At 40.4% G+C, this 26,389-nt stretch overlaps 1 protein-coding gene across 4 annotated transcripts in view; it reads left to right on the top strand.

Annotated features, from left to right (window-relative positions):
• The window catches only part of pam (peptidylglycine alpha-amidating monooxygenase), a 140,875-nt gene extending 114,854 nt beyond the window's left edge, over window positions 1-26,021 (top strand). For 3 of the 4 annotated variants that reach the window (XM_038970032.1, XM_038970034.1, XM_038970031.1), the window contains 10 exons: window positions 1,998-2,114; window positions 2,317-2,389; window positions 3,524-3,734; window positions 5,020-5,223; window positions 7,706-7,827; window positions 10,015-10,111; window positions 18,285-18,338; window positions 19,489-19,773; window positions 20,183-20,242; window positions 25,293-26,021. In XM_038970032.1, coding sequence (XP_038825960.1) covers window positions 1,998-2,114; window positions 2,317-2,389; window positions 3,524-3,734; window positions 5,020-5,223; window positions 7,706-7,827; window positions 10,015-10,111; window positions 18,285-18,338; window positions 19,489-19,773; window positions 20,183-20,242; window positions 25,293-25,480 — 1,411 coding nt within the window. In that variant the 3' untranslated portion in view covers window positions 25,481-26,021. The remainder of the gene's footprint in view (window positions 1-1,997; window positions 2,115-2,316; window positions 2,390-3,523; window positions 3,735-5,019; window positions 5,224-7,705; window positions 7,828-10,014; window positions 10,112-18,284; window positions 18,339-19,488; window positions 19,774-20,182; window positions 20,243-25,292) is intronic. The other variant, XM_038970033.1, reaches the window with a different exon arrangement.
• Window positions 26,022-26,389: the final 368 nt, after the last annotated feature.

Here is a 26,389-nt window from a genome sequence, read left to right as displayed (position 1 = left end):
TTTAAAGTAAACAAGAGCATAGACATTTTTGTCACTGTTTTTAAATTTATCGTTGTAAAAAGCGTAGTGAAAAAGATTCACAATGGGAAAACGTGTTTTTTTAACGACCAAACCATGCCATGTATTTCTAAATACACATGACTCAATTATCCTAATAATATTTTAACCTTTATTTAACTAGGCAAGTCAGTTAAGAAGAAATTCTTATGTAGAATGACGGCCTACCCCGGCCAAACCCAGACGACGCTGGGTCAATTGAGCGCCGCTCTATGGGACTCCCGATCACGGCCGGTGATACAGCCTGGATTCGAACCAGGGTCTGTAGTGACGCTTCTAGCACTGCGATGCAGTGCCTTAGACCGCTGCACCACTCAGTCTCAATTAGCCTAATCATAGCCTGGCTTCTGAGCTTCCCTCTTCCTAGTGCTGACCATGACCATATCAGAGCCAATTTGAAGGGCCTAATTAGTTATCCCAGTGCATGTGTCCAGCTCCAGTGATGTGGCTCATATCAATTACAGGAATGTGCAATATTAAAGGTAGAATATGCAGAAATCGCGCCGCCATTTCCTGGTTGCTAAAATTCTAATAGTTCCCCTAATTTCAGTTTGTGACAAAACAAGCAATGTATAGAGAATCATTGTACCATCTAAACCGCTGTGAAATATATTTTCAATAACCCCAAATGTTGTATTTTTAGCTTGTTTGAAACTGGTCTACAAAACCGAAAATGAAAGACTACGTAAAACTAAACTTAAGAACGGGAATCATAGAGAGAGTGCACATAGAACATATCTTACTGCTTCTTAGACTTTCTTTCAATGAGAATGACAGATCTATAACTACATTTCTATGTGAATTTGGTCTTGTCGCCCAAAAAGTTACATATTATAGCTTTAAAATATTTTACCAAAATAAAACGTATTTTAGTGTTTTGTTCATTAGTCCACTTGATATGGTTTCAGAAAAATGTGCTTGTCAACAGTTAAGTTGTAACTTTCAGTACAAATCAAAAATTGTCATGACATACTAAAATATGTTTTAGAAGAAAAATATCCCTTTAACTGGCCAAGACTCTCCCTGTGAAATAACATGCATTTTATGAGCCTCCGACGTGAGCCACCATGCGCTAACAGGCAAATTCTAATTCCGCTAACTGCCCTTGCCTCAGTACTCTTCTTAAGACTGGAGCCAGATGAGAGGGGAAATGAATTAGCTAGGTCATTAGGTGAGAACGGATAGTCCCTCTCTATATAAGTCATCAGTATACACCCCAGCTACAGTTCGTTATTTACTGCTATCCTACCTTAAACTCTTCATCAAAAGGTCAAAAGTTCAGGGATGTGAACAAATGTGTCCCTGGTGGTGTTCATTGACGAACGCAGTTTTGTTTCATAGACTAGATAGAGGTGTGATTTATTATATATTCTGTGCTTACTCCACTATAGGGACATACTGAGTTTGTTAGGTATAAGGCATTGTTTTTCCATCGAGGAGTCCACAGGGAGTTTGAGGATAAAAGTGAGGGATCGGAAACCAAGAGTGAAAGTTGGGGTCCTCTGTTATTTTTCGGGGAATTCCAGAAGGGACTGATTATAGCAGGGACTCAGGAAGAGTTTAATGTATTTGTTGAAGTATTTGGGATTGTTTGAGTGAATCATTAGTATGATTTTGTCACTTTTGTGTCCATGGCGCCTCCCCCTTTGATGGAAACCTCCTGATTAAGTAATAGCATTCCCCTTCAAACAAACAAAACAAATATGACTAGCCGAGTCATCACATTTGGGTTGTTATACATTGATTTGAGTGGGTGCGTCCCAAATGGCACCCTATTCCCTATAAAGTACACTACTTTTGACCAAGGGCTCTGGTCAAAAGTAGTTCATGATACAGTAGGTAATAGGGAGCCGTTTGGGACGCCCAACACCTTTGTTGTCTCAGACAATTGTATACGTTTTCTCTGTATTTTAACACAAGTCATTTTCCTTCCGTTGCAGCTCCTTCGACAACAGCGGCAAATACCAGCAGCAGTCCCTGGGTCCCATTCAACAGTCCACCATTCTCGTGGTGGATCCCGTCAAAGGCAGCGTACTCAAGGCCTCCGGAAGAAATATGTAAGAAGCGTTACCACCGCTGTGCAAACGAGGGCAATTAGGCGTTTTGAGACATAATAGTGGTCTTACGTAATGAACACACAGGCTTTGTCCAAAATGGCACCCTTATTCCCTATGTAGTGCACTAAGTAGACTCCTAGGACGTGATGTTGTTGTCTTCATTCAAAGCATTTAAGGAGTGTTTTCTCCGTGTTCTCGGCAGGTTTTACTTGCCTCATGGAATCACCACAGACAAGGACAACAACTACTGGGTCACGGACGTGGCGCTTCATCAGGTGAGAACCATAGTGTTCACATCCTCACTGGCCATATGAAATGTGTCTGATTGAGCCGGCATATGCTACCATATGCAATGTCTGATTGAGCCGGCACATGCTACCATATGCAATGTCTGATTGAGCCGGAATATGCTACCATATGAAATGTGCCTGATTGAGCCGGAATATGCTACCATATGAAATGTCTGATTGAGCCGGCATATGCTACCATATGCAATGTGTTTGATTGAGCCGGCATATGCTACCATATGCAATGTGTCTGATTGAGCTGGAATATGCTACCATATGAAATGTCTGATTGAGCCGGCATATGCTACCATATGAAAAGTGTCTGATTGAGCCGGCATATGCTACCATATGCAATGTGCCTGATTGAGCCGGAATATGCTACCATATGCAAGGTTTCTGATTGAGCCGGCATATGCTACCATATGAAATGTGCCTGATTGAGCCGGCATATGCTACCATATGCAATGTCTGATTGAGCCGGAATATGCTACCATATGCAAGGTTTCTGATTGAGCCGGCATATGCTACCATATGAAATGTGTCTGATTGAGCCGGCATATGCTACCATATGAAAAGTGTCTGATTGAGCCGGCATATGCTACCATATGCAATGTGCCTGATTGAGCCGGCATATGCTACCATATGCAATGTCTGATTGAGCCGGAATATGCTACCATATGCAAGGTTTCTGATTGAGCCGGAATATGCTACCATATGCAAGGTTTCTGATTGAGCCGGCATATGCTACCATATGCAATGTGCCTGATTGAGCCGGCATATGCTACCATATGCAATGTGTCTGATTGAGCCGGCATATGCTACCATACGGTATGAAAGGGGCTCATTTGTCATGTACCAAGACCCACTAGAGAAAAACCAATGAGTTGTACTGTTGTTCCATTTGGCTTTACTGATCATAAGGCCAGGAGTTTTTCCTGAGAACATGACCTAACCAGGAAACACTCTGGACCCTATATAATAAGTCAACATACTTCCGTACCAAAGTGGCACCCTGTTCCCTAGTGCACTACTTTTGACCAGTTCCCTATAGAAATAGGGTGCCATTTGGGACATAGCCTTTGACTTTCGTAGTGTACAACATACGGTGTCCCCCTCACCTAGGTGTTCAAACTGAGCAGCGATGGCCGGGACAAGCCCCTGGTTGTGCTGGGAGAGGCCTTTGAACCAGGAAGTGACAAAGAGCACTTCTGCAAGCCCACCGACGTGGCGGTGGACCCTGTGACCGGGAACGTGTACGTGTCAGACGGATACTGCAATGCCAGGATACTTAAGTTCTCACCCGAGGGAAAATACCTGTCACACTGGGGAGCAGGTTTGTAGTACATGCTCCAGACGTGCGCATGTTTACACACACACACACACACACACACACACACACACACACACACACACACACACACACACACACACACACACACACACACACACATTCAGACAAACATGACCACACACACAATGAAAGATTTATTGGCAGTTTGTTTGAAGCGAAGGCCATGTCAGGCTCAGCTTGACAAAATGTGTTTGAATCTATATTGATTTACCTGTAATAGCATGCCAATATTTTCTGCTGATGTGGCTGCTGTGCACTCCTCTTCATTACCCCTGGTGCAGTACATCACAACGGTGCTTTTACGGTAAATCATTCAATAGGCCTTAGAGGACATGCAGTGGCTGAAGACCTCTACACACTTCTATCTAGTGGGAGCACACATTATTTACAGTATCTGGAGTACCTGGTGAAATATCAAATACACTTCTATCTAGTGGGAGCACAGATTATTTACAGTATCTGGAGTACCTGGTGAAATATCAAATCCACTTCTATCTAGTGGGAGCACAGATTATTTACAGTATCTGGAGTACCTGGTGAAATATCAAATCCACTTCTATCTAGTGGGAGCATTAGGTTATTTACAGTATCTGGAGTACCTGGTGAAATATCAAATCCACTTCTATCTAGTGGGAGAATTAGGTTATTTACAGTATCTGGTGTACCTGGTGAAATATCAAATCCACTTCTATCCACACACTCCCATCTTATTCTCCCAATTCTCCTTTCAAATATTCAATAACAATTGTGCCAAAAGAAACTGGGTATAGTGAATATATTAAGACACAGTAATAATTTGAGCTGAGTTAGACACAGTAGTTCAAGACCAGACCAACTCCATGTTTTAACGTTGACATGATGGTGGGAGGGTTCTGCTGGGTCACGGATTCCGTGGTTAGGAACATTGTTTTGAACATCTTGTTGGTCCCAAGAACATTCACCATGCTCTAAGGAGGTAACACCAGCGTAGAGATAGAGGACTCGTCTTTGTGTCTGTGACAGCATGAGCAGCGGGTTATAAAACAGGTTATATCTATCTGGAGTCCTCTATCTCCATGGTAACACCACGAAATGTCTGGGCCCCAATGTTCTCAGGCAAAGTGAATCGAAGTGATTCTCTTTGATTCACAGTTGTCTTTGAATTGTTCTGGGTCGTATTCACTAGGCATGAAACTCAAGAAAACAGTCCCAAACGGGGATACACACCATTTTTAAACATTTTGTTATGCTGTGCCCTAATGAACATGACCCTGTTCTTCCCTCTCAGGCTCGTCAGACAGAAGGAGAAGGGTCCAGTTCCGAATCCCACACAGCCTGGTGTTTCTGCCTGAAAGGCGGGAGCTGTGCGTGGCCGACCGGGAGAATGGACGCATCCAGTGCTTTGTCGCTGAATCCGGGGAATTCGTCAAGGAGATCAAGAAGCAAGAGTTTGGAGGGGAAGTGTTTGCCATCTCCTACGCACCTGTGCATGGTGAGTCCGGTGTGGTTTTAGAAATATAATATAACACCTATTATCTCTATGGTTATGGTTAGAGAATAGAACACATTATCTCTATGGTTATGGTTAGAGAATAGAAGACCTATTATCTCTATGGTTATGGTTAGAGAATAGAAGACCTATTATCTCTATGGTTATGGTTAGAGAATAGAAGACCTATTATCTCTATGGTTAGAGAATAGAACACATTATCTCTATGTTTATGGTTAGAGAATAGAACACATATTATCTCTATGGTTATGGTTAGAGAATAGAACACCTATTATCTCTATGGTTATGGTTAGAGAATAGAACACCTATTATCTCTATGGTTATGGTTAGAGAATAGAACACCTATTATCTCTATGGTTAGAGAATAGAACACCTATTATCTCTATGGTTATGGTTAGAGAATAGAACACCTATTATCTCTATGGTTAGAGAATAGAACACCTATTATCTCTATGGTTATGGTTAGAGAATAGAACACCTATTATCTCTATGGTTAGAGAATAGAACACCTATTATCTCTATGGTTAGAGAATAGAACACCTATTATCTCTATGGTTATGGTTAGAGAATAGAACACCTATTATCTCTATGGTTAGAGAATAGAACACCTATTATCTCTATGGTTATGGTTAGAGAATAGAACACCTATTATCTCTATGGTTAGAGAATAGAACACCTATTATCTCTATGGTTAGAGAATAGAACACCTATTATCTCTATGGTTATGGTTAGAGAATAGAACACCTATTATCTCTATGGTTATGGTTAGAGAATAGAACACCTATTATCTCTATGGTTATGGTTAGAGAATAGAACACCTATTATCTCTATGGTTAGAGAATAGAACACCTATTATCTCTATGGTTATGGTTAGAGAATAGAACACCTATTATCTCTATGGTTAGAGAATAGAACACCTATTATCTCTATGGTTAGAGAATAGAACACCTATTATCTCTATGGTTATGGTTAGAGAATAGAACACCTATTATCTCTATGGTTAGAGAATAGAACACCTATTATCTCTATGGTTATGGTTAGAGAATAGAACACCTATTATCTCTATGGTTAGAGAATAGAACACCTATTATCTCTATGGTTAGAGAATAGAACACCTATTATCTCTATGGTTATGGTTAGAGAATAGAACACCTATTATCTCTATGGTTATGGTTAGAGAATAGAACACATATTATCTCTATGGTTATGGTTAGAGAATAGAACACCTATTATCTCTATGGTTATGGTTAGAGAATAGAACACCTATTATCTCTATGGTTAGAGAATAGAACACCTATTATCTCTATGGTTATGGGTAGAGAATAGAACACTAAATCTGTGTGTTATATCTCTATGGCAGGGATGGGCAACTTGCGCCCCACCTTTTGAAGGCCGTTGGATCAATTTCCACAAAAATAAACAGTAGAATTTTTTTTAAAAAATTAAATTTATTTTGGGGGTGGAACTCATTCAGGGTTTCAACTTACTGTTGAGAGTTAGAATAGTAGGAATACAGAAGGTGCACTTTTAAAATGTGGTTGTGCATCAGCAGTCTTTCTCTTATGTCAGTCACTGACAGTCACTCAATTAGCCCTTGTCAGCTAACATTTTTAGATTGCTAAGTTTTTTTAGCAGCCAGCTATCTAAACTTGTTATCATGGTCAAATTAAAAAATTAAAAAACTGCAAACATTTCTCTTCACCCTATGGCAAAATTATTAGAATTGCATGAAACTAGTTAGAAAATTGCTAAATCTTCTTTCTGTCCCATGGCAAAATGTGTAGAATTGCAGCAAACTTGCTTTAAAACTGAAACATTTTCTCTGCACTCCATGGCAAAATGTGTAGAATCAACAACAAAAAAATCCTATTGTTTTTGTGTGACCCCGATCAAAGTTGCCCATTCCTGCGCTTTGGTTAGGGGTAAAGAATAGAACACCAAATCTGTGTTATATCTCTATGGTTATGGCTATGTCATATTCACAGGGATTTATTTTCTAGGAATAATTCAGGTGTAAAATTGTTAAAACCATACATCACACTAGCAATCCACTTTATATCGGTTGCCAGTGTGTTTTATTCGAGGAAAATTAGACACCAACATCTTAGAGAAATGATACATCCACATCCCCACAATAAACCCACTTCATTTCATCTGCACACTGTAAGGTCTTTCCTAGAGGCAGCTAATTGCACCATTTCACTTTGAAACAAACGGTTTTGTGATGCCGACTTTCATGTTGCATGTACATTAGGCAGCGCGACGCAAGTCTTCAAAGGGGAAAATCCATATTTATGTGCCTGTTCCCTTAACCCGTGTGTGTGTGTGTGTGTGTGTGTGTGTGTGTGTGTGTGTGTGTGTGTGTGTGTGTGTGTGTGTGTGTGTGTGTGTGTGTGTGTGTGTGTGTGTGTGTGTGTGTGTGTGTGTGTGTGTGTGCTTGCGCGCCTTATGCAAATGTATCCAGGTGGTCTGATCTACGCGGTGAATGGGGAATCTGCGTACGGGCGCTCTGCCCCTCTCAAAGGCTTTGTAATTAATTATTCAACCAAAGAGATCCTGGATGACTTCAGCCCAGAAAACGCACAGGTTGGTTACGGATGGGAGTTAGGGCTCTGCTGCAAACACAACCATTTTTCTACAAACCAGAGCAGCAATAAATAACAGTATTGAACATCCTTCTGATTCAATCAGCATGTACTGTTAATAAGTAAATAAATAAAGAGTGGTCTCTCTGGTCTAATGATGTCTCCATTTTGGCCCTTTTGGCTTTTCATAACAAAGCTGCTAGACATTTAGTTGCTAGTAGAGTAGCTGCTAAATAGCTAGTGTATTTCAGTGTACATTTACATCTTAGTCATTTAGAAAAACGCTCTTATCCAGAGCCACTTACAGTAGTGAGTGCATTCATTTTCAGACTTTTTTGTACTGGTCCCCCGTGGGTATCGAACGAGCACTCTATAACAGGCTTGTCATAGCCACTAGTACAGTACATCTTCACTACCTTCAGGATAACGACCCTGGACAAATGCAATAAAGCTTAAAGCTGCAATATGTCATTTTTGGGGCGACCTGACCAAATCCACATAGAAATGTAAGTTATAGATCTGTCATTCTCATTGAAAGCAAGTCTAAGAAGCGATAGATATGTTCTATGCATGCTTTTTCTATGCTTTCCGTTTTTATACATCATTTGCGTCTTTTACTTTTGGTTTTGTACACCATATTCTTGGATCAACAAGGACAGTTATGGTCTTATTTTGATGGGATAACCTGCTTGACTGAGGAGGCTCTCCGGACACGAACCACAGAGGAAGCTCTGTACCAAGCAATCACCTTAATTACTATTCCTGTTACCTGAATCACTATCAGGCACTTCACACACCAGTCAAAGATTGGAATTATCTGAAATCTTATCTGCCTATTGAGCCGTAGAGCAAGCAAAGAAAATAGTTATTGATCTCCATTGACGGTACGTGATTTGTCTAATACAGTAGGGTGGCAGGTAGCCTAGTGGTTAGAGTGTTGGGCCAGTAACTGAAAGGTTGCTGGATCGAATCCCTGAGCTGAGAAGGTAAAAATCTGTCGTTCTGCCCCTGAACAAGGCAGTTAACCAACTGTTCCCCGGACACCGAAGACGTGGGTGTAGATTTAAGGCAGCTCCCTGCACCTCTCTGATTCAGAGGGGTTGGGTTAAATATAGAAGACACATTTCAGTTGAAGTCATTCAGTTGTACAACTGACTAGGTATCAACAGCATTTTTTTGTTGTTGCTGGAACTCAAATGAGATTCTGCCTACAAACGTTAGAGTCACTGGCAGAATGTTTACACGTGATAGTTGGGATCAGACTTAAAGGCATTGTCCATCCAAATTTCAACATGGCATATTGGTTTCCTGTAAGCAGTGTATGGATATGGTTAGACAGCAATCCATGCTTTGGTTTTGTCCATTGACTGCTTACAGGGTAAGTAAACCAATGTAAATGTGTGAATTGGGTGAACTTTCCTTTTAAAAGCTATTGTCTGACAATGGCTCCACCTATTATGAGATGGATCTACACCCTCGTCTCTGACTACTTGAGCCACTTAAAGTGATTGTGTCATCTTCTTCCAGGAGAGTTAATCATTCTTCCTATCCCTGTCTGGCCAGCCCTGATGCATGACTACCTGATTTAGTGCATCTGAGCTAATCAGATGCCAGCAGGGAATTTCATTAAAACGGCAATAAAATAAAGATCTGCCTTCCGTATCGCCTGGGGTTGGTTTCTGTGTGCCAAGTTGAGTGGGGTTTGTCTTTGTCGTCTATCTTTTGATTTATCTTGATTTAGATCTGACTGTTACTTTATCAGTGAATCTATGCATACGACTTGAAGGGCTCCCGAGTGGCGCAGCGGTCTAAGGCGCAACATCTCAGTGTTAGAGGTGTCACTACAGACCCTGGTTCGATTCCAGGCTGTATCACAACCGGCTGTGATTGGGAGTCCCAAAGGGCGGCGCACAATTGGCCCAGCGTCGTCCAGGTTAGAGTTTAGCCAGTGTAGGCCGTCATTGTAAATAAGAATTTGTTCTTAACTGACTTGTCTAGTTAAATAAAGGTTAAATAAATAAATAAATAAACGATATGTTTACATTTTGATTACTTTAAGTTTCATCTCATAGACTGAAGACATAATGAGTATTAAGTCTTGCATAATCTAGACTGTATTAAAGTACGGAATAGATGATTGTTTTTGAATGGCTATACTAACTACAGTGTGTCTTCCCTCTGTTTTCAGGAGTTTGGAATGCCCCACGACATTGTTGTAACCAAAGATGGGCGTGTCTTTGTAGGAGATGCAGCCACAGACTCCGTGCTAAAGTTCTCCTCTGACAGTAAGTCAACTTTAACCAAAGTATTTTAATTTGATACTTCTATTCCAGATTATCCAGGATGTCTCATTAAGAAAGTTGAATTAGATTAACCTTTCCACTATGAAATTAAACCTCTTAGATGTTAAGTCCCCCATATGGTTCTGGACCGGTTCCGAATGACATTTTGGTGTCCAAAGCGCTGTGTGAACGCCGTAGGGTCCGTGCCTTATAATGCCAGAAAGCCCCATCTGTCTGTTCTCTGCTTCCACTCTCCCAGCGGAGCTGACTTGAAGTGTCAGGTTTCAGAACCTACATTTGCGTAGGGAATGACGTGCCACATTTTCTGGCCTATCCAGCCAAGCCTGGGTGACGGCATTTGAACGGTGACAGTCTCACAAGTCCAGGCACTGTAGTTTCATCTCACTGTGATATTCTCAGCCAGGTTTTAGAGGTCTCAACATAAAAAAATACTAAATAATTTCCTAGAATTTAAACAAACACTTGAATGGTGTCTCTTTGCCGCTCAATGGGACGTTTAAGAGAAAATTATTATATGTGCCAATATTGTAGTCACTAAGTATGATCATATTTATTTTGCAGTTATAAGAAATGTGAAATCTTATAGCAAGTTGTTTATAATTTGATTGTTACTATATTTAGAAAACATTTCAGTAATTTCAAGCCCTATTGCCCCACTTTTGTTGAATTGGGAAAATAAACACATGATTTTTCATATTTTCATAATATTTGTACAAGAGGTTGGCATGGCCGATTAATTGGGGCCAATTTTAAGTTTTCATAACAATCGGTAATCGGCATTTTTTGACGCCGATTAGTAGGAAACTGCGTGGCAGGCTTGACCACCTGTTGTGCAGCAGGGAGCCAAGGAAAGTTGCTAGCTAGCATTAAACTTATCTTATATTAAACAATCGATCTTCACATAATCACTAGTTAACTACACATAGTTGATGATATTACTAGGTTAACTAGCTTGTCCTGCGTTGCATATAATCAATGCGGTGCCTGTTAATTTATCATCTAATCACAGCCTACTTCGCCAAACTGGTGATAATTTAACAAAGGCGCATTCGCGAAAAAGCACAGTCGTTGCACGAGTGTACCTAACCATAAACATCTTTTGCCATTCTTAAAATCAATACACAGAAGTATATATTTTTTAAACCTGCCTTTTTAATTTAAAAGAAATTCATGTTAGCAGGCAATATTAACTAGGGAAATCCTGTCACTTCTCTTGCGTCCATTGCACGCAGAGTCAATGTATATGCAACAGTTTGGGCCGCCTGGCTCGTTGCGAACTAATTTGCCAGAATTGTACATAATTATTACATAACATTGAAGGTTGTGCAATGTAACAGCAATATTTAGACTTAGGGTTGTCACCCGTTCGATAAAATACGGAACAGTTCCGTATTTTACTGAAAGAATAATCGTTTTGTTTTTGAAATTATAGTTTCCGGATTTGACCATATTAATGACCAAAGGCTCGTATTTCTGTGTTTATTATATTATAATTAATTCTATGATCTGGTATTTGATAGAGTAGTCTGACTGAGCGGTGGTAGGCAGCAGCAGGCTCGTAAGCATTCATTCAAACTTTACTGTGTTTGCCAGCAGCTCTTAGCAATGCTTGCTTCACAGCGCTGTTTATGCCTAATATTTCTTCACTGGGAATATTGAACCACTATGTACTTGAGCTTGTGCCCTCAAACGTGAGTACACCTCAGCAATTTATAACTATTTTTACCAGCAAGGGGAGTTTCAGACCTTTTTAAAACTATGCAACATTACTAGTTATTGTTTATGGCCATCTCATGAAAAATAATTACGTTTGGGTATATCTATTTAGGCAGAAATCTAAATCTTGCCCTATCATTCAAGATTTATTAAGGGATTTCAGGCATGAATTAGTGGACTATTGGAGTGACATTAAAAATTGTTATATCCAATTTGACTTCTCAGTTATGGAGCTACAAATTAGTATCTTATTTATGAAATGTAATTTATACTGAGTATACCAAACATTAGGAATACCTTTTCCTAATATTGAGATGCACCCTAGTTTCTGCCCTCAGCAATCGTCAATACGTTGGGGCATGGACTCTACAAGGCGTTGAAAGCTTTCCAAAGGGATACTGGCCCATGTTGACTCCAAAGCTTCCCACAGTTTTTGTCAAGTTAGCTGGATGTCCATTGGGTGGATGACCATTCTTGATACACACAGGAAACTGTTGGGTGTGAAAAACCCAGCGGCGTTGCAGTTCTTGACACAAACCAGTGCCCCTGGCACCTACTACCATACCCCGTTCAAAGGCACTTAAATCTTTTGTCTTTCCCATTCACCCTCTGAATGATATTGCTATTGGTATTTGGTATTTTATTAGGATCCCCATTAGCTGTTGCAAAAGCAGCAGCTACTCTTCCTGGGGTCCAAACAAAACATGAAACAAATGGCACACATACACACTTCATGTCTCAAGGCTTAAAAATCCTTCTTTAAGCTGTCTCCTCCCCTTCATCTACACTGACATCAGTAAGATGATAGCAAGTGGTAGTGCTGAGCAGTTAGTGCTTTTTGAGGTCGTTTCGGTTTGATATTTTTTTTTAAATCACGGTTTTCTATTTCGGTTTCAAATGTAAAAAAATAACATTAAATGCACAATGCATTATGTGGGTTGAGTTCTGTAACAACACAGAATAAAACAATTAGTAAAAGTCCTATGATGGTAGTGACTGCCCATTACTGCTTATCACTTATTAACCATCAGTTCATCATATCGCTTTACTTCAATAAAATATTTCAGTTGTGTATATTACATTAGTTTTATTTGATAACTTTATTATTTCATTCAATCATCATCTCATCTCTATAGAGCTGCTGCATATGTTGTCTGACAAATATCACTATTTTAGCAGTTCTTCAAAGTAAATAAGGCATACTATTATAACTGCTGAATACCAACTATCAATCACCTAGATCATGTATTTTCAGGTAGAGATACCTCACGAAGTAACTGCTTTCTATCCCACTCGCGTGTTCTCTCTTCTCTCTGTCAACGAGGTCTCCGTGTCTGCTCCACACAGACATGACAAGCTGGCGTGCAATGGATTATGGTCATTGCAGTGAATCAGCTCTTTTTCTGCGCGAAACTATGTAGAATATTGGCCTGTTGGAAACTACGACTCCCTACTACATCACACAGTTCAGGTTTGATATGATTGATCTCTACAGAAACTGAGCATCGAGTTCACAGGGGGAAAAAAGAAGGAAATGGAATTCAAATAATTGAACCGACGTCAGTCAATTAATGTCGGTTAATTGCTCAGCACTAACGAGTGACATCAATGAGGAATCATGGCTTTCATCTGGTCAGTCTTGTCATGGAAAGAGCAGGTGTTCTTAATATTTTGTATACCCAGTGTAGTGTTACCACATCAATTGATAAACCATACATTTTCTATTGACAAAATATGAAATATTTTTGATATTATTGCTTTGTGTCAATAAAGTTCAGAAATATTTGTAATTTGTTTGATTGTGTTTTGTGTTTGGTGTAATTGCATGGTGTAATTGATGTGTATATAAATATGCTATGTATAGTGTAATTGATGTGGATATAGATATGTATAGTGTAATTGATGTGGATATAGATATGTATGGTGTAATTGATGTGGATATAAACGTCCCTTTTTCAGGACCCTGTCTTTCAAAGATAATTCGTAAAAATCCAAACAACTTCACAGATCTTCATTGCAAAGGGCTTAAACACTGTTCCCATGCTTGTTCAATGAACCATAAACAATTAATGAACATGCACCTATGGAACGGTCGTTAAGACACTAACAGCTTACAGACGGTAGGCAATTAAGGTCAAAGTTATGAAAACTTAGGACACTAAAGAGGCCTTTCTACTGACTCTGAAAAACACCAAAAGAAAGATGCCCACGGTCCCTGCTCATCTCCGTGAACGTGCCTTAGGCATGCTGCAAGGAGGCATGAGGACTGCAGATGTGGCCAGGGCAATAAATTGCAATGTCCGTACTGTGAGATGCCTAAGATAGCGCTACAGGGAGACAGGAGGGACAGCTGATCGTCCTCACAGTGGCAGACCACGTGTAACAACACCTGCACAGGATCGGTACACCCGAACATCACACCTGCGGGACAGGTACAGGTACAGGATGGCAACAACAACTGCCCGAGTTAAACCAGGAAGGCACAATCCATCCATCAGTGCTCCGACTGTCCGCAATCGGCTGAGAGAGGCTGGACTGAGGGCTTGTAGGCCGGTTGTAAGGCAGGTCCTCACCAGACATCACCGGCAACAACGTCGCCTATGGGCACAAACCCACCGTCGCTGGATGAGACAGGGCTGGCAAAAAGTGCTCTTCACTGACGAGTCACGGTTTTGCCTCACCATGGGTGATGGTCGAATTTGCGTTTATCGTCGAAGGAATGTGCGTTACACCGAAGCCTGTACTCTGGAGCGGGATCGATTTGGAGGTGGAGGGTCCGTCATGGTCTGGGGCGGTGTGTCACAGCATCATCAGACTGAGCTTGTCATTGCAGGCAATCTCAACACTGTGCATTACAGGGAAGACATCCTCCTCCCTCATGTGGTACCCTTCCTGCAGGCTCATCCTGACATGACCCTCCAGCATGACAATGCCACCAGCCATACTCCTCATTCTGTGCGTGATTTTCTGCAAGACAGGAATGTCAGTGTTCTGCCATGGCCAGTGAAGAGCCGGGGTCTCAATCCCATTGAGCACATCTGGGACTTGTTGGATCAGAGGGTGAGGGCTAGGGCCATTCCCCCCAGGAATGTCCAGGAACTTGCAGGTGCCTTGGTGGAAGAGTGGGGTAACATCTCACAGCAAGAACTGGCAAATCTGGTGCAGTCCATGAGGAGGAGATGCACTGCAGTACTTAATGCAGCTGGTGGCCACACCAGATACTGACTGTTACTTTTTCAGGGACACATTATTCCATTTCTGTTAGTCACATGTCTGTGGAACTTGTTCAGTTTATGTCTCAGTTGTTGAATCTTGTTATGTTCATACAAATATTTACACATGTTAAGTTGCTGAAAATAAACGCAGTTGACAGTGAGAGGACGTTTCTTGTTTTGCTGGGTTTAGATATGCGATGTATAGTGTAATTTGATGTCTATTTAGAAATGTATAGTGTAATGGATGTGTATATACAGTTGAAGTCGGAAGTTTACATACACTTAGGTTGGAGTCATTAAAACTAGTTTTTCAACCACTCCACAAATTTCTTGTTAACAAACTATAGTTTTGGCAAGTCGGTTAGGACATCTACTTTGTGCATGACACAAGTAATTCTTCCAACAATTGTTTACAGACAGATAATTTCACTTATAATTCACTGTATCACAATTCCAGTGGGTCAGAAGTTTACATACACTAATTTGACTGTCTTGAAACAGCTTGGAAAATTCCAGAAAATTATGTCATGGCTTTAGAAGCTTCTGATAGGCTAATTGACATCATTTGAGTCAATTGGAGGTGTACCTGTGGATGTATTTCAAGGCCTACCTTCAAACTCATTGCCTCTTTGCTTGACATCATGGGAAAATCATAAGAAATCAGCCAAGACCTCAGAAAAAAAATTGTAGATTTCCACAAGTCTGGTTTACCCTTGGGAGCAATTTCCAAATGCCTGAAGGTACCACGCTCATCTGTACAAACAATAATACACAAGTATACACACCGTGGGACCACGCAGCCGTCATACCGCTCAGGAAGGAGACACGTTCTGTTTCCTAGAGATGAACGTACTTTGGTGCGAAAAGTGCAAATCAATCCCAGAACAACAGCAAAGGACCTTGTGAAGATGCTAGAGGAAACAGGTACAAAACTATCTATATCCACAGTAAAACGAGTCCTATATCGACATATCCTGAAAGGCCGCTCAGCAAGGAAGAAGCCACTGCTCCAAAACCGCCATAAAAAAGCCAGACTACGGTTTGCAACTGCACATGGGGACAAAGATCGTTCATTTGGGAGAAATGTCCTCTGGTCTGATGAAACAAAAATAGAACTGTTTGGCCATAATGACCATCGTTATGTATGGAGGAAAAAGGGGGAGGCTTGCAAGCCGAAGAACACCATCCCAACCGTGAAGCACGGGGGCGGTAGCGTCATGTTGTGGGGGTGCTTTGCTGCAGGAGCGACTGGTGCACTTCACAAAATAGATGGCATCATGAGGGAGGAAAATTATGTGGATATATTGAAGCAACATCTCAATACATCAGGCAGGAAGTTAAATCTTGGTCGCAAATGGGTCTTCCAAATGAACAATAACCCCAAGCACACTTCCAAAGTTATTGCTTAAGACCACAAAGTCAAGGTATTTGAGTGGCCATCACAAAGCCCTGACCTCAATCCCATAGAAAATTTGTGGGCAGAAGTGAATAACCGTGTGCGAGCAAGGAGGCCTACAAACCTGCCTCAGTTACACTAGCTCTGTCAGGAGGAATGGGCCAAAATTCACCCAACTTATTGTGGGAAGCTTGTGGAAGGCTACCCGAAACGTTTGAACCAAGTTAAACAATTTAAATTCAATGCTACCGAATACTAATTGAGTGTATGTAAACTTCTGACCCACTGGGAATGTGATGAAAGAAATAAAAGCTGAAATAAATCATTCTCTCTACTACTATTCTGACATTTCACATTATTATAATAAAGTGGTGATCCTAACTGACCTAAGACGGGGAATTTTTACTAGGATTCAATATCAGGAATTGTGAAAAACTGAGTTTAAGTGTATTTGGCTAAGGTGTATGTAAACTTCCGACTTCAACTGTAGATATGTATAGTGTAATTGATGTGGATATAGATATGTATAGTGTAATTGATGTTGATATAGATATGTATAGTGTAATTGATGTTGATATAGATATTTGTAGTGTAATTGATGTGTGTATAGTGTAATTGATATGTGTAGTGTAATTGATGTCTATATAGATATGTATAGTGTTGTTGATGTGTGTGTATAGTGTAATTTATGTTTGTATAGATATGTATAGTGTAATTGATATGTATATAGATATGTATAGTGTAATTTATGTTTGTATAGATATGTATAGTGTAATTTATGTTTGTATAGATATGTATAGTGTAATTGATGTGTATATAGATATGTATGGTGTAATTGATGTTTATATAGATACTGTATAGTGTTGTTGATGTGTGTATAGTGTAATTGATGTGTATATAGATATGTATAGTGTAATTGATGTGTATATAGATACTGTATGTATAATGGCATTGTTATTTGATGTGTACTGTATACAGGCCTCATCTGCAAAAGAGACTGTGGTCTCCCTGCTTAAATACAGGTCAAATGAAATGAACATCATGTCAAAATGGATCCCTCTTTCACACATTGCTCCAGATAACATTTTTTATAAAGAATTTATGAATTCTGTAATGTTGTCTGTAACCTCACAGAGCCATGTTTTTTTTTTATGTTCTTGAAAGAAAATTCTACAGCATGTGGCGAATCAGTGGCGAACTGCAAAATGATTGACTAACGCTCTAGGCCGCTGCACCGCCGCCTTATGTAATGTTTCTGATGTAAAGCGACTATGAATTGCCTGATGTCCTTCAAAAAAGGCCTTTGGCACGCCAATTCAAACCGAGCGAATGCACAGTTAATCCCCTTGAATGGTTTAATCCCCGTTCAAGTGTAGGTGACTCACTGATTCAGTTATCTGTTAACAACACAAAACCCATAGAACAATTAGAGTTTTGTACATTTAAATGCAAATGAATAGAACCCAAGTGAATAGCAATTGCAATCAAATTGAAATCATTGCACTTCACACATTGCTAATGAGAAGCAGTTGATTTTGCAACAGCAAAAAATTGGATTTGTTGAAAAGGTCAGCACATTGTACTGTATAGAGGCAGAGTGTTCATAATCGTATGTAACACTGCATTGGTGCAGTGTGAGCCTTTATGAGATGGACATTCAATCATTGTTATGAAAGCGCTAAATACACCATAGAGAACATGAGTAAGCACAACTGTACAATCCGTCTGGATTTATTCATTATTTAATAGCAACTGAGTCACGATTGCAGTGAATGAATCACTCAGTCACATCAGTCCTTGACACCACGGTCTCTCTCACCCTCTCTAGAAGCTGAACATCGCTCTGTTAAGAAAGGTGGAATTGAAGTACAAGAAATCGAAGGTAGGCTACTCTTATTGCGAGCTGAAAGTTTTACTTGTTTGTTTGAGGTCCACATTCGCTTTACTTAAACTGTAGGTATTTTTGATTGACTTTAAATGTTTTACATTGTAAATGAGTGGATATTTGCTTCACAATAGTGATTGGCGTGGCTTGAAGTCAAATTGTCTTTACTGTACATTTTATGAACAGCAGCTTTCGTCTGATAACCTATTACACATTGATTGCAAAGCTAAAGGCTGACATTCACCTGAGACTTCTGCTCTTTTCTACTAAAAGATTGCAACGCCTAATTTCATTTGAGGAAATGAAGCAGCGTGTAGACCTATTTTATGTTTCAAACTTTATATACAGGCTATAAACCTCTCTGAAAGAAGCTTGAGCATTTCAAGAATGTATTTTCCATCATTTTGAGGTTCTGTGGTAAAAATGAGCGCAGTAAAGTGCTTGGAGTATGTGTCAAAAATCTATTATATTGAAGTTGTCGAACAGAAAGATATACAAAATCTGCATTTCCCCCACTCAGAAGGCAGTCATTTAAAATGCTTTGACTTATTAATAACATGCACCCATTGATTCTTGAAGAATAACATGAATGCCTCATGAGCTTAGTTCAACTGTCGTTCCCCATCAGAACCCAAAATATACCATTCTTTTTTACTTCATTGTTTTTTAAACAATGTAAATGTAAACAAACACTCTATAGACTCTAAAGTTGTTTAAAACTATACTTTTTTTCATGGATGGTAAATCCATAGCTCTGTCTATACATTTCAGAATGGTTGAATGTCTCTGGCTGGGGGACCGCTTTGTTATTGTTTGATAAGCAAATTGCCCCTTTAAAGCCACACTACGATTTCCAGTAATTCCAATGAATGAAATACCTCTCTTGATTTACAAATGTAACTTATCCTAATGTCATTCCATGAGCACGACAGGTATGTAATACAAACCAGGAGCAATTTGCATGTGAACGTGTTTTTGTGTTTACGCTTTTGTTAGCGATTTACTCTTTGCTTTTACAGAAAGATTGTGGTTTTATTAAAACAGTCGATAGAAAGTCATCTTTGTAATTTTCTGTAACTATCTTTTTGTTCACCTGTGAATGGACACACTCACTCACCACTTCCATTCAAACCCTCTTGTCTCTTAGAAACAGAGACTATAATCCAAACCCGCCTGAAGCCCCAGCACAGGGTAGAGGTAGCGGTGGCCAAGGTGCAGATACCTGTAGCGACTCAACAGAAGACTGCAGAGCCTGTCCAGGAACAGCCCCAAAAACCACAACAACAAGAGGACGATAAGGAGAAGACTCTAGCCAAACAGAGTGCCCAGGGCGTGTCTCCGGCAGTTATCACCACCCTGCTGTTCATCCCCTTAGTGGTGGTCATCTCCATAGGGGTCTTGATCCGCTACAGGAAGAACAGGATGTATGGAGGTAGGAGGGGATTTGAAGCAACATGGCTGCAGCGTTGCAAATGGAATGTATAGTAAGGCCTTGGAACCTCTAAGCCTGGCAATTTGACTGGTAAACTCGTAATGCCGTCATTGACTTGAATGGGGAGGCCCATTCTATGGATTCTATATCTATGGCTGCAGTGTTGCTAGTGGGATAAAACAGAATTTCTAAATGTTTTTTTATGATGAACATTTTTATAGATTTTTTTCACACACAACAATGAACAGTAACAAACAGAACAGACACAACAAAAACTGAGAATGTAAAATCCTGTGAAATGCTCTAATTGGATACAAAAACAGGGGGAAACTGTGTGTATAATTTATGAATGCCTTAACCCACCATCTTGGATTGATGATATTCAGCGTATCTTTCACTGTTGTTGCAGATGGATGCGAGGTAAAACTGGAACAGACCTCGTCCGGAGGAATCTTGGGAAAACTCAGAGGTATGTGTCTGTGAGATACTCTTATTGGTGTATCCTGTGGTGAAATTAAAAACTCAAGGTCTTTCACCGTGCGGTAGTAGTCTCCCACCATGCGGTATAGTAGTCTCCCACCATGCGGTATAGTAGTCTCCCACCGTGCGGTATAGTAGTCTCCCACCGTGCGGTATAGTAGTCTCCCACCGTGCGGTAGTGGTCTCCCACCGTGCGGTAGTGGTCTCCCACCGTGCGGTAGAGGTCTCCCACCGTGCGGTAGAGGTCTCTCACCGTGCGGTAGTGGTCTCCCACCGTGCGGTAGTGGTCTCCCACCGTGCGGTAGTGGTCTCCCACCGTGCGGTAGTGGTCTCCCACCGTGCGGTAGTGGTCTCCCACCGTGCGGTAGTGGTCTCCCACCGTGCGGTAGTGGTCTCCCACCGTGCGGTAGTGGTCTCCCACCGTGCGGTAGTGGTCTCCCACCGTGCGGTAGTGGTCTCCCACCGTGCGGTAGTGGTCTCCCACCGTGCGGTAGTGGTCTCCCACCGTGCGGTAGTGGTCTCCCACCGTGCGGTAGTGGTCTCCCACCATGCGGTAGTAGCTAATGACTTGACATGTCATTCCTCGTAGGATGTTCCACTTGTGCTTTTGTTTGGTTTGACTTCGACTACGGTCATGGAGTTATGAATTGGTTTGACTTTGACTACAGTTATGGAGTTATGAATGAATTGGGACGCTACCTATGTGAGGGGATCAGGGGATCTCTATTAGGCTATCAGTTGGTAGTGTGAACATTCAGCAGATGTAATAGGTGCAAGGTGTATGAAATGAAAGGGATAAAGGAGAATATCTGTCCAGTGCTAGGCTTGGGCGGTATACCGTATATACCGTATACTGCGTTATTAAGACATACCGATGGTATGATTTTCATTACCGTAATTTAAAAAAAGATATACACTACCGGTCAAAAGTTTTAGTTTTAATACAAATAAGGAAAAACCTTTGAATGAGTAGGTGTGTACAAACTTTTGACTGGTACTGTATTTCTCAAAAGGCTGTATGTATTTTTAGATATAGTCCTATTGTAAATGTGTATTGTTGTAACGGCACCAGATTGATTACAAAAATAAATACAAATACACACACTTTAAGCTACATTTGACAGAGGTAATGAACTGCCCATTGATCGGCACAGCAATTGATAAAATTGGACCATGTTTTCAAAACAAGTGTTTCAGAGCTTATGTCAATATTACACAAGTAAGCTAACAGTTACAGAAGTCAGGAATGCACACAGGCTCTATAAAGCTCTATATATGAGTGACTATGTCCAACACACCACCACCTACCTGGTGTTGTGTTGGGCACCTACTTGCCAAAAAAAGATTTTATGAAATATATTTATTTCTCAATCAAATCAAATGTATTTATATAGCCCTTCTTACATCAGCTGATATCTCAAAGTGCTGTACAGAAACCCAGCCTAAAACCCCAAACAGCAAGCAATGCAGGTGTAGAAGCACGGTGGCTAGGAAAAACTCCCTAGAAAGGCCAAAACCTAGGAAGAAACCTAGAGAGGAACCAGGCTATGAGGGGTGGCCAGTCCTCTTCTGGCTGTGCCGGGTGGAGATTATAACAGAACATGGCCAAGATGTTCAAATGTTCATAAATGACCAGCATGGTCAAATAATGACTTGTGTTGCTAAATAAAAAGGTTTAATGAAATACAGGCAGGCACCACATTACTACAAGAAAAACAGCTCAGTCAAGCTTAGGGTCTTGTAAGTATAAAAGCAACACTTGTTTTCATATAATAAAAAATAAAAAAAGAAGCTTGAAATGGTAGTGGAATGGGATTAGTGTGGTGTGTGAAGAATCCAATACTTTAGTACAAATCACATGATTGTGGGAGCACCCCCTCTAAGAGTATGAATCAGGCTGTGTGAGAAGGTTTGAATCCTGAGCAACCTGCCGACACATTGTTTGAAGTACAATAGACCAACATAGCTACTGTGGAGTAGGCATTGTGGTGCTCATGTGAATTTCCTTTCTTTTTTGGCTTCAGACTAGAGGTCGACCGATTATGATTTTTTTGATACCGATTATTGGAGGACCAAAAAAGGCCGATACGATTAATCGGACGATTTTTTTATATATATATATATATATATATATATATGAAATAATGACAATTACAACTATACTGAATGAACAATGAACACTTTTTTATTTTAACTTAATATAATACATAAATATAATATATTTAGTCTCAAATAAATAATGAAACATGCTAAATTTGGTTTAAATAATGCAAAAACACAGAAGAAAGTAAAAGTGCAATATGTGCCATGTAAAAAAGCTAAAGTTTAAGTTCCTTGCTCAGAACATATGAAAGCTGGTGGTGCAATATTCCCAGTTCTTCAATATTCCCAGTAAAGAGATATTAGGTTGCAGTTATTATAGGAATTATGACATGTTGACTATTTCTCTCTATACCATTTGTATTTCATATACCTTTGACTATTGGATGTTCTAGTAGGCACTTTAGTACTGCCAGCCTAATCTCAAGAGTTGATAGGTTTGAAGTCATAAACAGCGCTGTGATCAAGCATTGCTAAGAGCTGCTGGCAAACGCAGTAAAGTTTGAATGAATGGTTACGAGCCTGCTGCTGCCTACCACCGCTCAGTCAGACTACTCTATCAAATATCAAATCATAGACTTAATAATAATATAATAAACACACAGAAATATGAGACTTATGGTTATTAATATGGTCAAATCCGGAAACTATAATTTCAAAAACAAAACGATTATTCTTTCAGTAAAATACGGAACTGTTCCGTATTTTATCGAACGGGTGGCAACCCTAAGTCTAAATATTGCTGTTACATTGCACAACCTTCAATGTTATGTAATAATTATTTAAAATTCTGGCAAATTAGTTAGCAACGAGCCAGGCGGCCCAAACTGTTGCATATACACTGACTCTGTGTGCAATGGACGCAAGAGAAGTGACACGATTTCCCTAGTTAATATTGCCTGTTAACATGAATTTCTTTTAACTAAATATGCAGGTTTAAAAAATATATACTTCTGTGTATTGATTTTAAGAATGGCAAAAGATGTTTATGGTTAGGTACACTCGTGCAACGACTGTGCTTTTTTCGCGAATGCGCCTTTGTTAAATTATCACCCGTTTGGCGAAGTAGGCTGTGATTCAATGATAAATGAACAGGCACCGCATTGATTATATACAACGCAGGACAAGCTAGTTAACCTAGTAATATCATCAACTATGTGTAGTTAACTAGTGATTATGTGAAGATTGATAGTTTTTTATAAGATAAGTTTAATGCTAGCTAGCGTTGCTGCACTCGTGTAACAGGTGGTCAGCCTGCCACGCAGTTTCCTCTTGAAGCTTGAAGCATCAAAGAAGACCAAGAGATGGCTCATTTCTCATTTCAGAGAGCAATATGGCAACTAAGGGGAGGTGGCACTGCACAGACCCACATTGAACTCTTGCAGAGCCCATCACCACCCTTAACCTAAGCAGTGGACACACAAACAGTCCTTTCAGAAAATTCTCTGCCCTTTTGTGAATTGAAATTACACACACCCAGCCGAATGAAAAACTGCTATGCACAGAGATAGTCAAGGTTAAGGTCTCTTTGTCTAAGTGCAAACGGGCAGCCGTCCGATAAAAAAAATGCAGCGCATACGACACGATCCCGATCAGGGAATCTCCAGGGAGCATGACGAGACGGTACAGATATGACCAATAAATGTCATTTATAATACTTAATGACCTGTCACTCTCTCAGATTGACGTCAATGGACTCTGGATGACTTTCATCCAATCACCTCACATAACGGATGCGTCTCAAATGGCACCCTGTCCCCTATATAGTACACCACTTTTGACCAGAGCCCTATGAGCTGTGAAAAGGGTGCCACTTGTGACTCAGCCAATGATAAGCAGATGATTCACCGACTACAGTACAGTGCAAGGGGAGAAATGATGATGTAGCATTCAGAGGTGTCTAGACTCAAGATGGGGTTTGATAGAAGTCACCGTGGTGCCACTGCTCCCAGGCAGATGGTGTCATGAATAGGGGCTGTTGAGGTGTTGATACCGGTCTTATTGTGACCAGGGAAGATATGTTGTTAGATCAGACAAGCTGCTGGTATTGTACAACACAGCTCTGTTGGTACTTTACTGTGACTGTGACTGTGATGAATGAAATACAAACTCCCTTATTAAGCAGTGATAATGCTGATTCTGTTTCAACGTTGGTTCTTGAATGCTGATGAGCCTTTGTGATTATATCTGATTTGGAATTTGTCAAGCGAAACAGTACCCTGTGCCGTCCCACAAAGAGAATAGATAGCACACGGGAGACATCTATGATATCTCTAACAGGCAGCTGCACAGATCTCGATCAAGCATATTCCTGGACTAAAAAGCACTTTCAGTGGATGATTCTCCATTGCACATGCTTTTTTTAAAGGGGCAATTTGCAGTTCAAACAATAACAAATTGGTCACTGGTTGAAGCAAATGGGTCTGGAGAAAATGTAACCACTCTCAAATTCATAGACAGAGCAATGGATGCAAGGACTGACCATTCATTTTTATCAACATTTTAGTTTTAACCATGTTGTGAGGCTATACAGTGTTGGTTTCAAATTACATTGTTTACAAACAATGGAGTTAAACAAGCTCACCCCTTTAATTCTAGTTTTAAGTCCAATAGGTTCAACGTGGGTTTGTCTTAGGTCAGAAAAATACTTTCAATTTCTCCAAAGCACAGGTTTTCGGTTCAGGAGCAGGTTCAATCTGGGTCTATGCAGTGCAGCGTCCCCTAAAACACGATGAATCTCTCTGAAATGGGAATAGACTCACTGAAATGGGAATAGACTCACTGAAATGGGAAAAGACTCACTGAAATGGGAAAAGACTCACTGAAATGGGAATAGACTCACTGAAATGGGAATAGACTCTCTGAAATGGGAAAAGACTCTCTGAAATGGGACATCTTTGTAATCTTTTCCCCTCTTTGATGTTTTCCTTCTCCCACAGGTAAAGCTGCGGGCGGTCTGAACCTGGGCAACTTCTTTGCCACTCACAAGGGCTACACCCGGCAAGGCTTTGACCGTCTCAGCACCGAGGGTAGTGACCAGGAGAAAGACGACGAGAACGACACTGACTCGGAGAACGAGGAGTACTCGGCCCCGCCTCCCCCTGTCGGCCCCTCCTCCTCCTCTTAGGACCCCCACCACCCCACCTCGAAGCCGTCCCACCAAATGCCAACCGACCCTTGGCTCCCGTGGTCAGGATGTACTATAATCGTATGTGTATCTATGTTTGTGTTGGCTGCCAATCGTTCCTATTTATTTGTGCAAAAAACATTCTCGATACGATGTGCCACTTTCTTGCTTTGTGAGTTAATGGGACCAGAGATTTTAAGTAAGAGAACACTGGTAGGTCGAGGAGTGATGCTTTTTAGAGTATAATTTTAACGGGAAGGAAGAAAACGAGGGGTAGTTTTATTTTTATAATTAATTGTCTACATAAATCTCTTCCACTTACAGTACTTAATCAACCAGATGCTTTAATGTTATGTTTTCCGTTTTTTTGGTCCAGAAACTTTGGTTGATTACTTTTATCTGTACATTTGTGCCTTTTTAATTATGTATTTTGCCTTTCTGCAGCACCTACATTATCGTTCAAAAGTTTGGGGTCACTTAGAAAGGTCCTTGTTTTTGAAAGAAAAGCACCTTTTTCGTCCATTAAAATAACATCAAATTGATCAGAAATACAGTGTAGACATTGTTAATGTTGTAAATGACTATTGTAGCTGGAAACGGATGATTTTTAATGGAATATCTACAGAGGCCCATTATCAGCAACCATCACTCCTGTGTTCCAATGGCAGGTTGGGTTAGCTAATCCAAGTTTATTATTTTGAAAGGCTAATTGGTCAAATAGAAAACCCTTTTTCAATTATGTTAGCACAGCTGAAAACTGTTGTTCTGATTAAAGTAGCAATAAAACTGGCCTTCTTTAGACTAATTGAGTATCTGGAGCATCAGCATTTGTGGGTTTGTTTACAGGCTTAAAATGGCCAGAGACAAAGACCTTACTTCTGAAACTCGTCAGTCTATTATTGTTCTGAG

This window comes from Salvelinus namaycush, chromosome 31 (genome assembly GCF_016432855.1).
Source record: "Salvelinus namaycush isolate Seneca chromosome 31, SaNama_1.0, whole genome shotgun sequence".
Lineage (NCBI taxonomy): Eukaryota > Metazoa > Chordata > Actinopteri > Salmoniformes > Salmonidae > Salvelinus > Salvelinus namaycush.
Note: the sequence above shows the minus strand (reverse complement) of the source record. Positions and strands in the feature narration are given on the sequence as shown.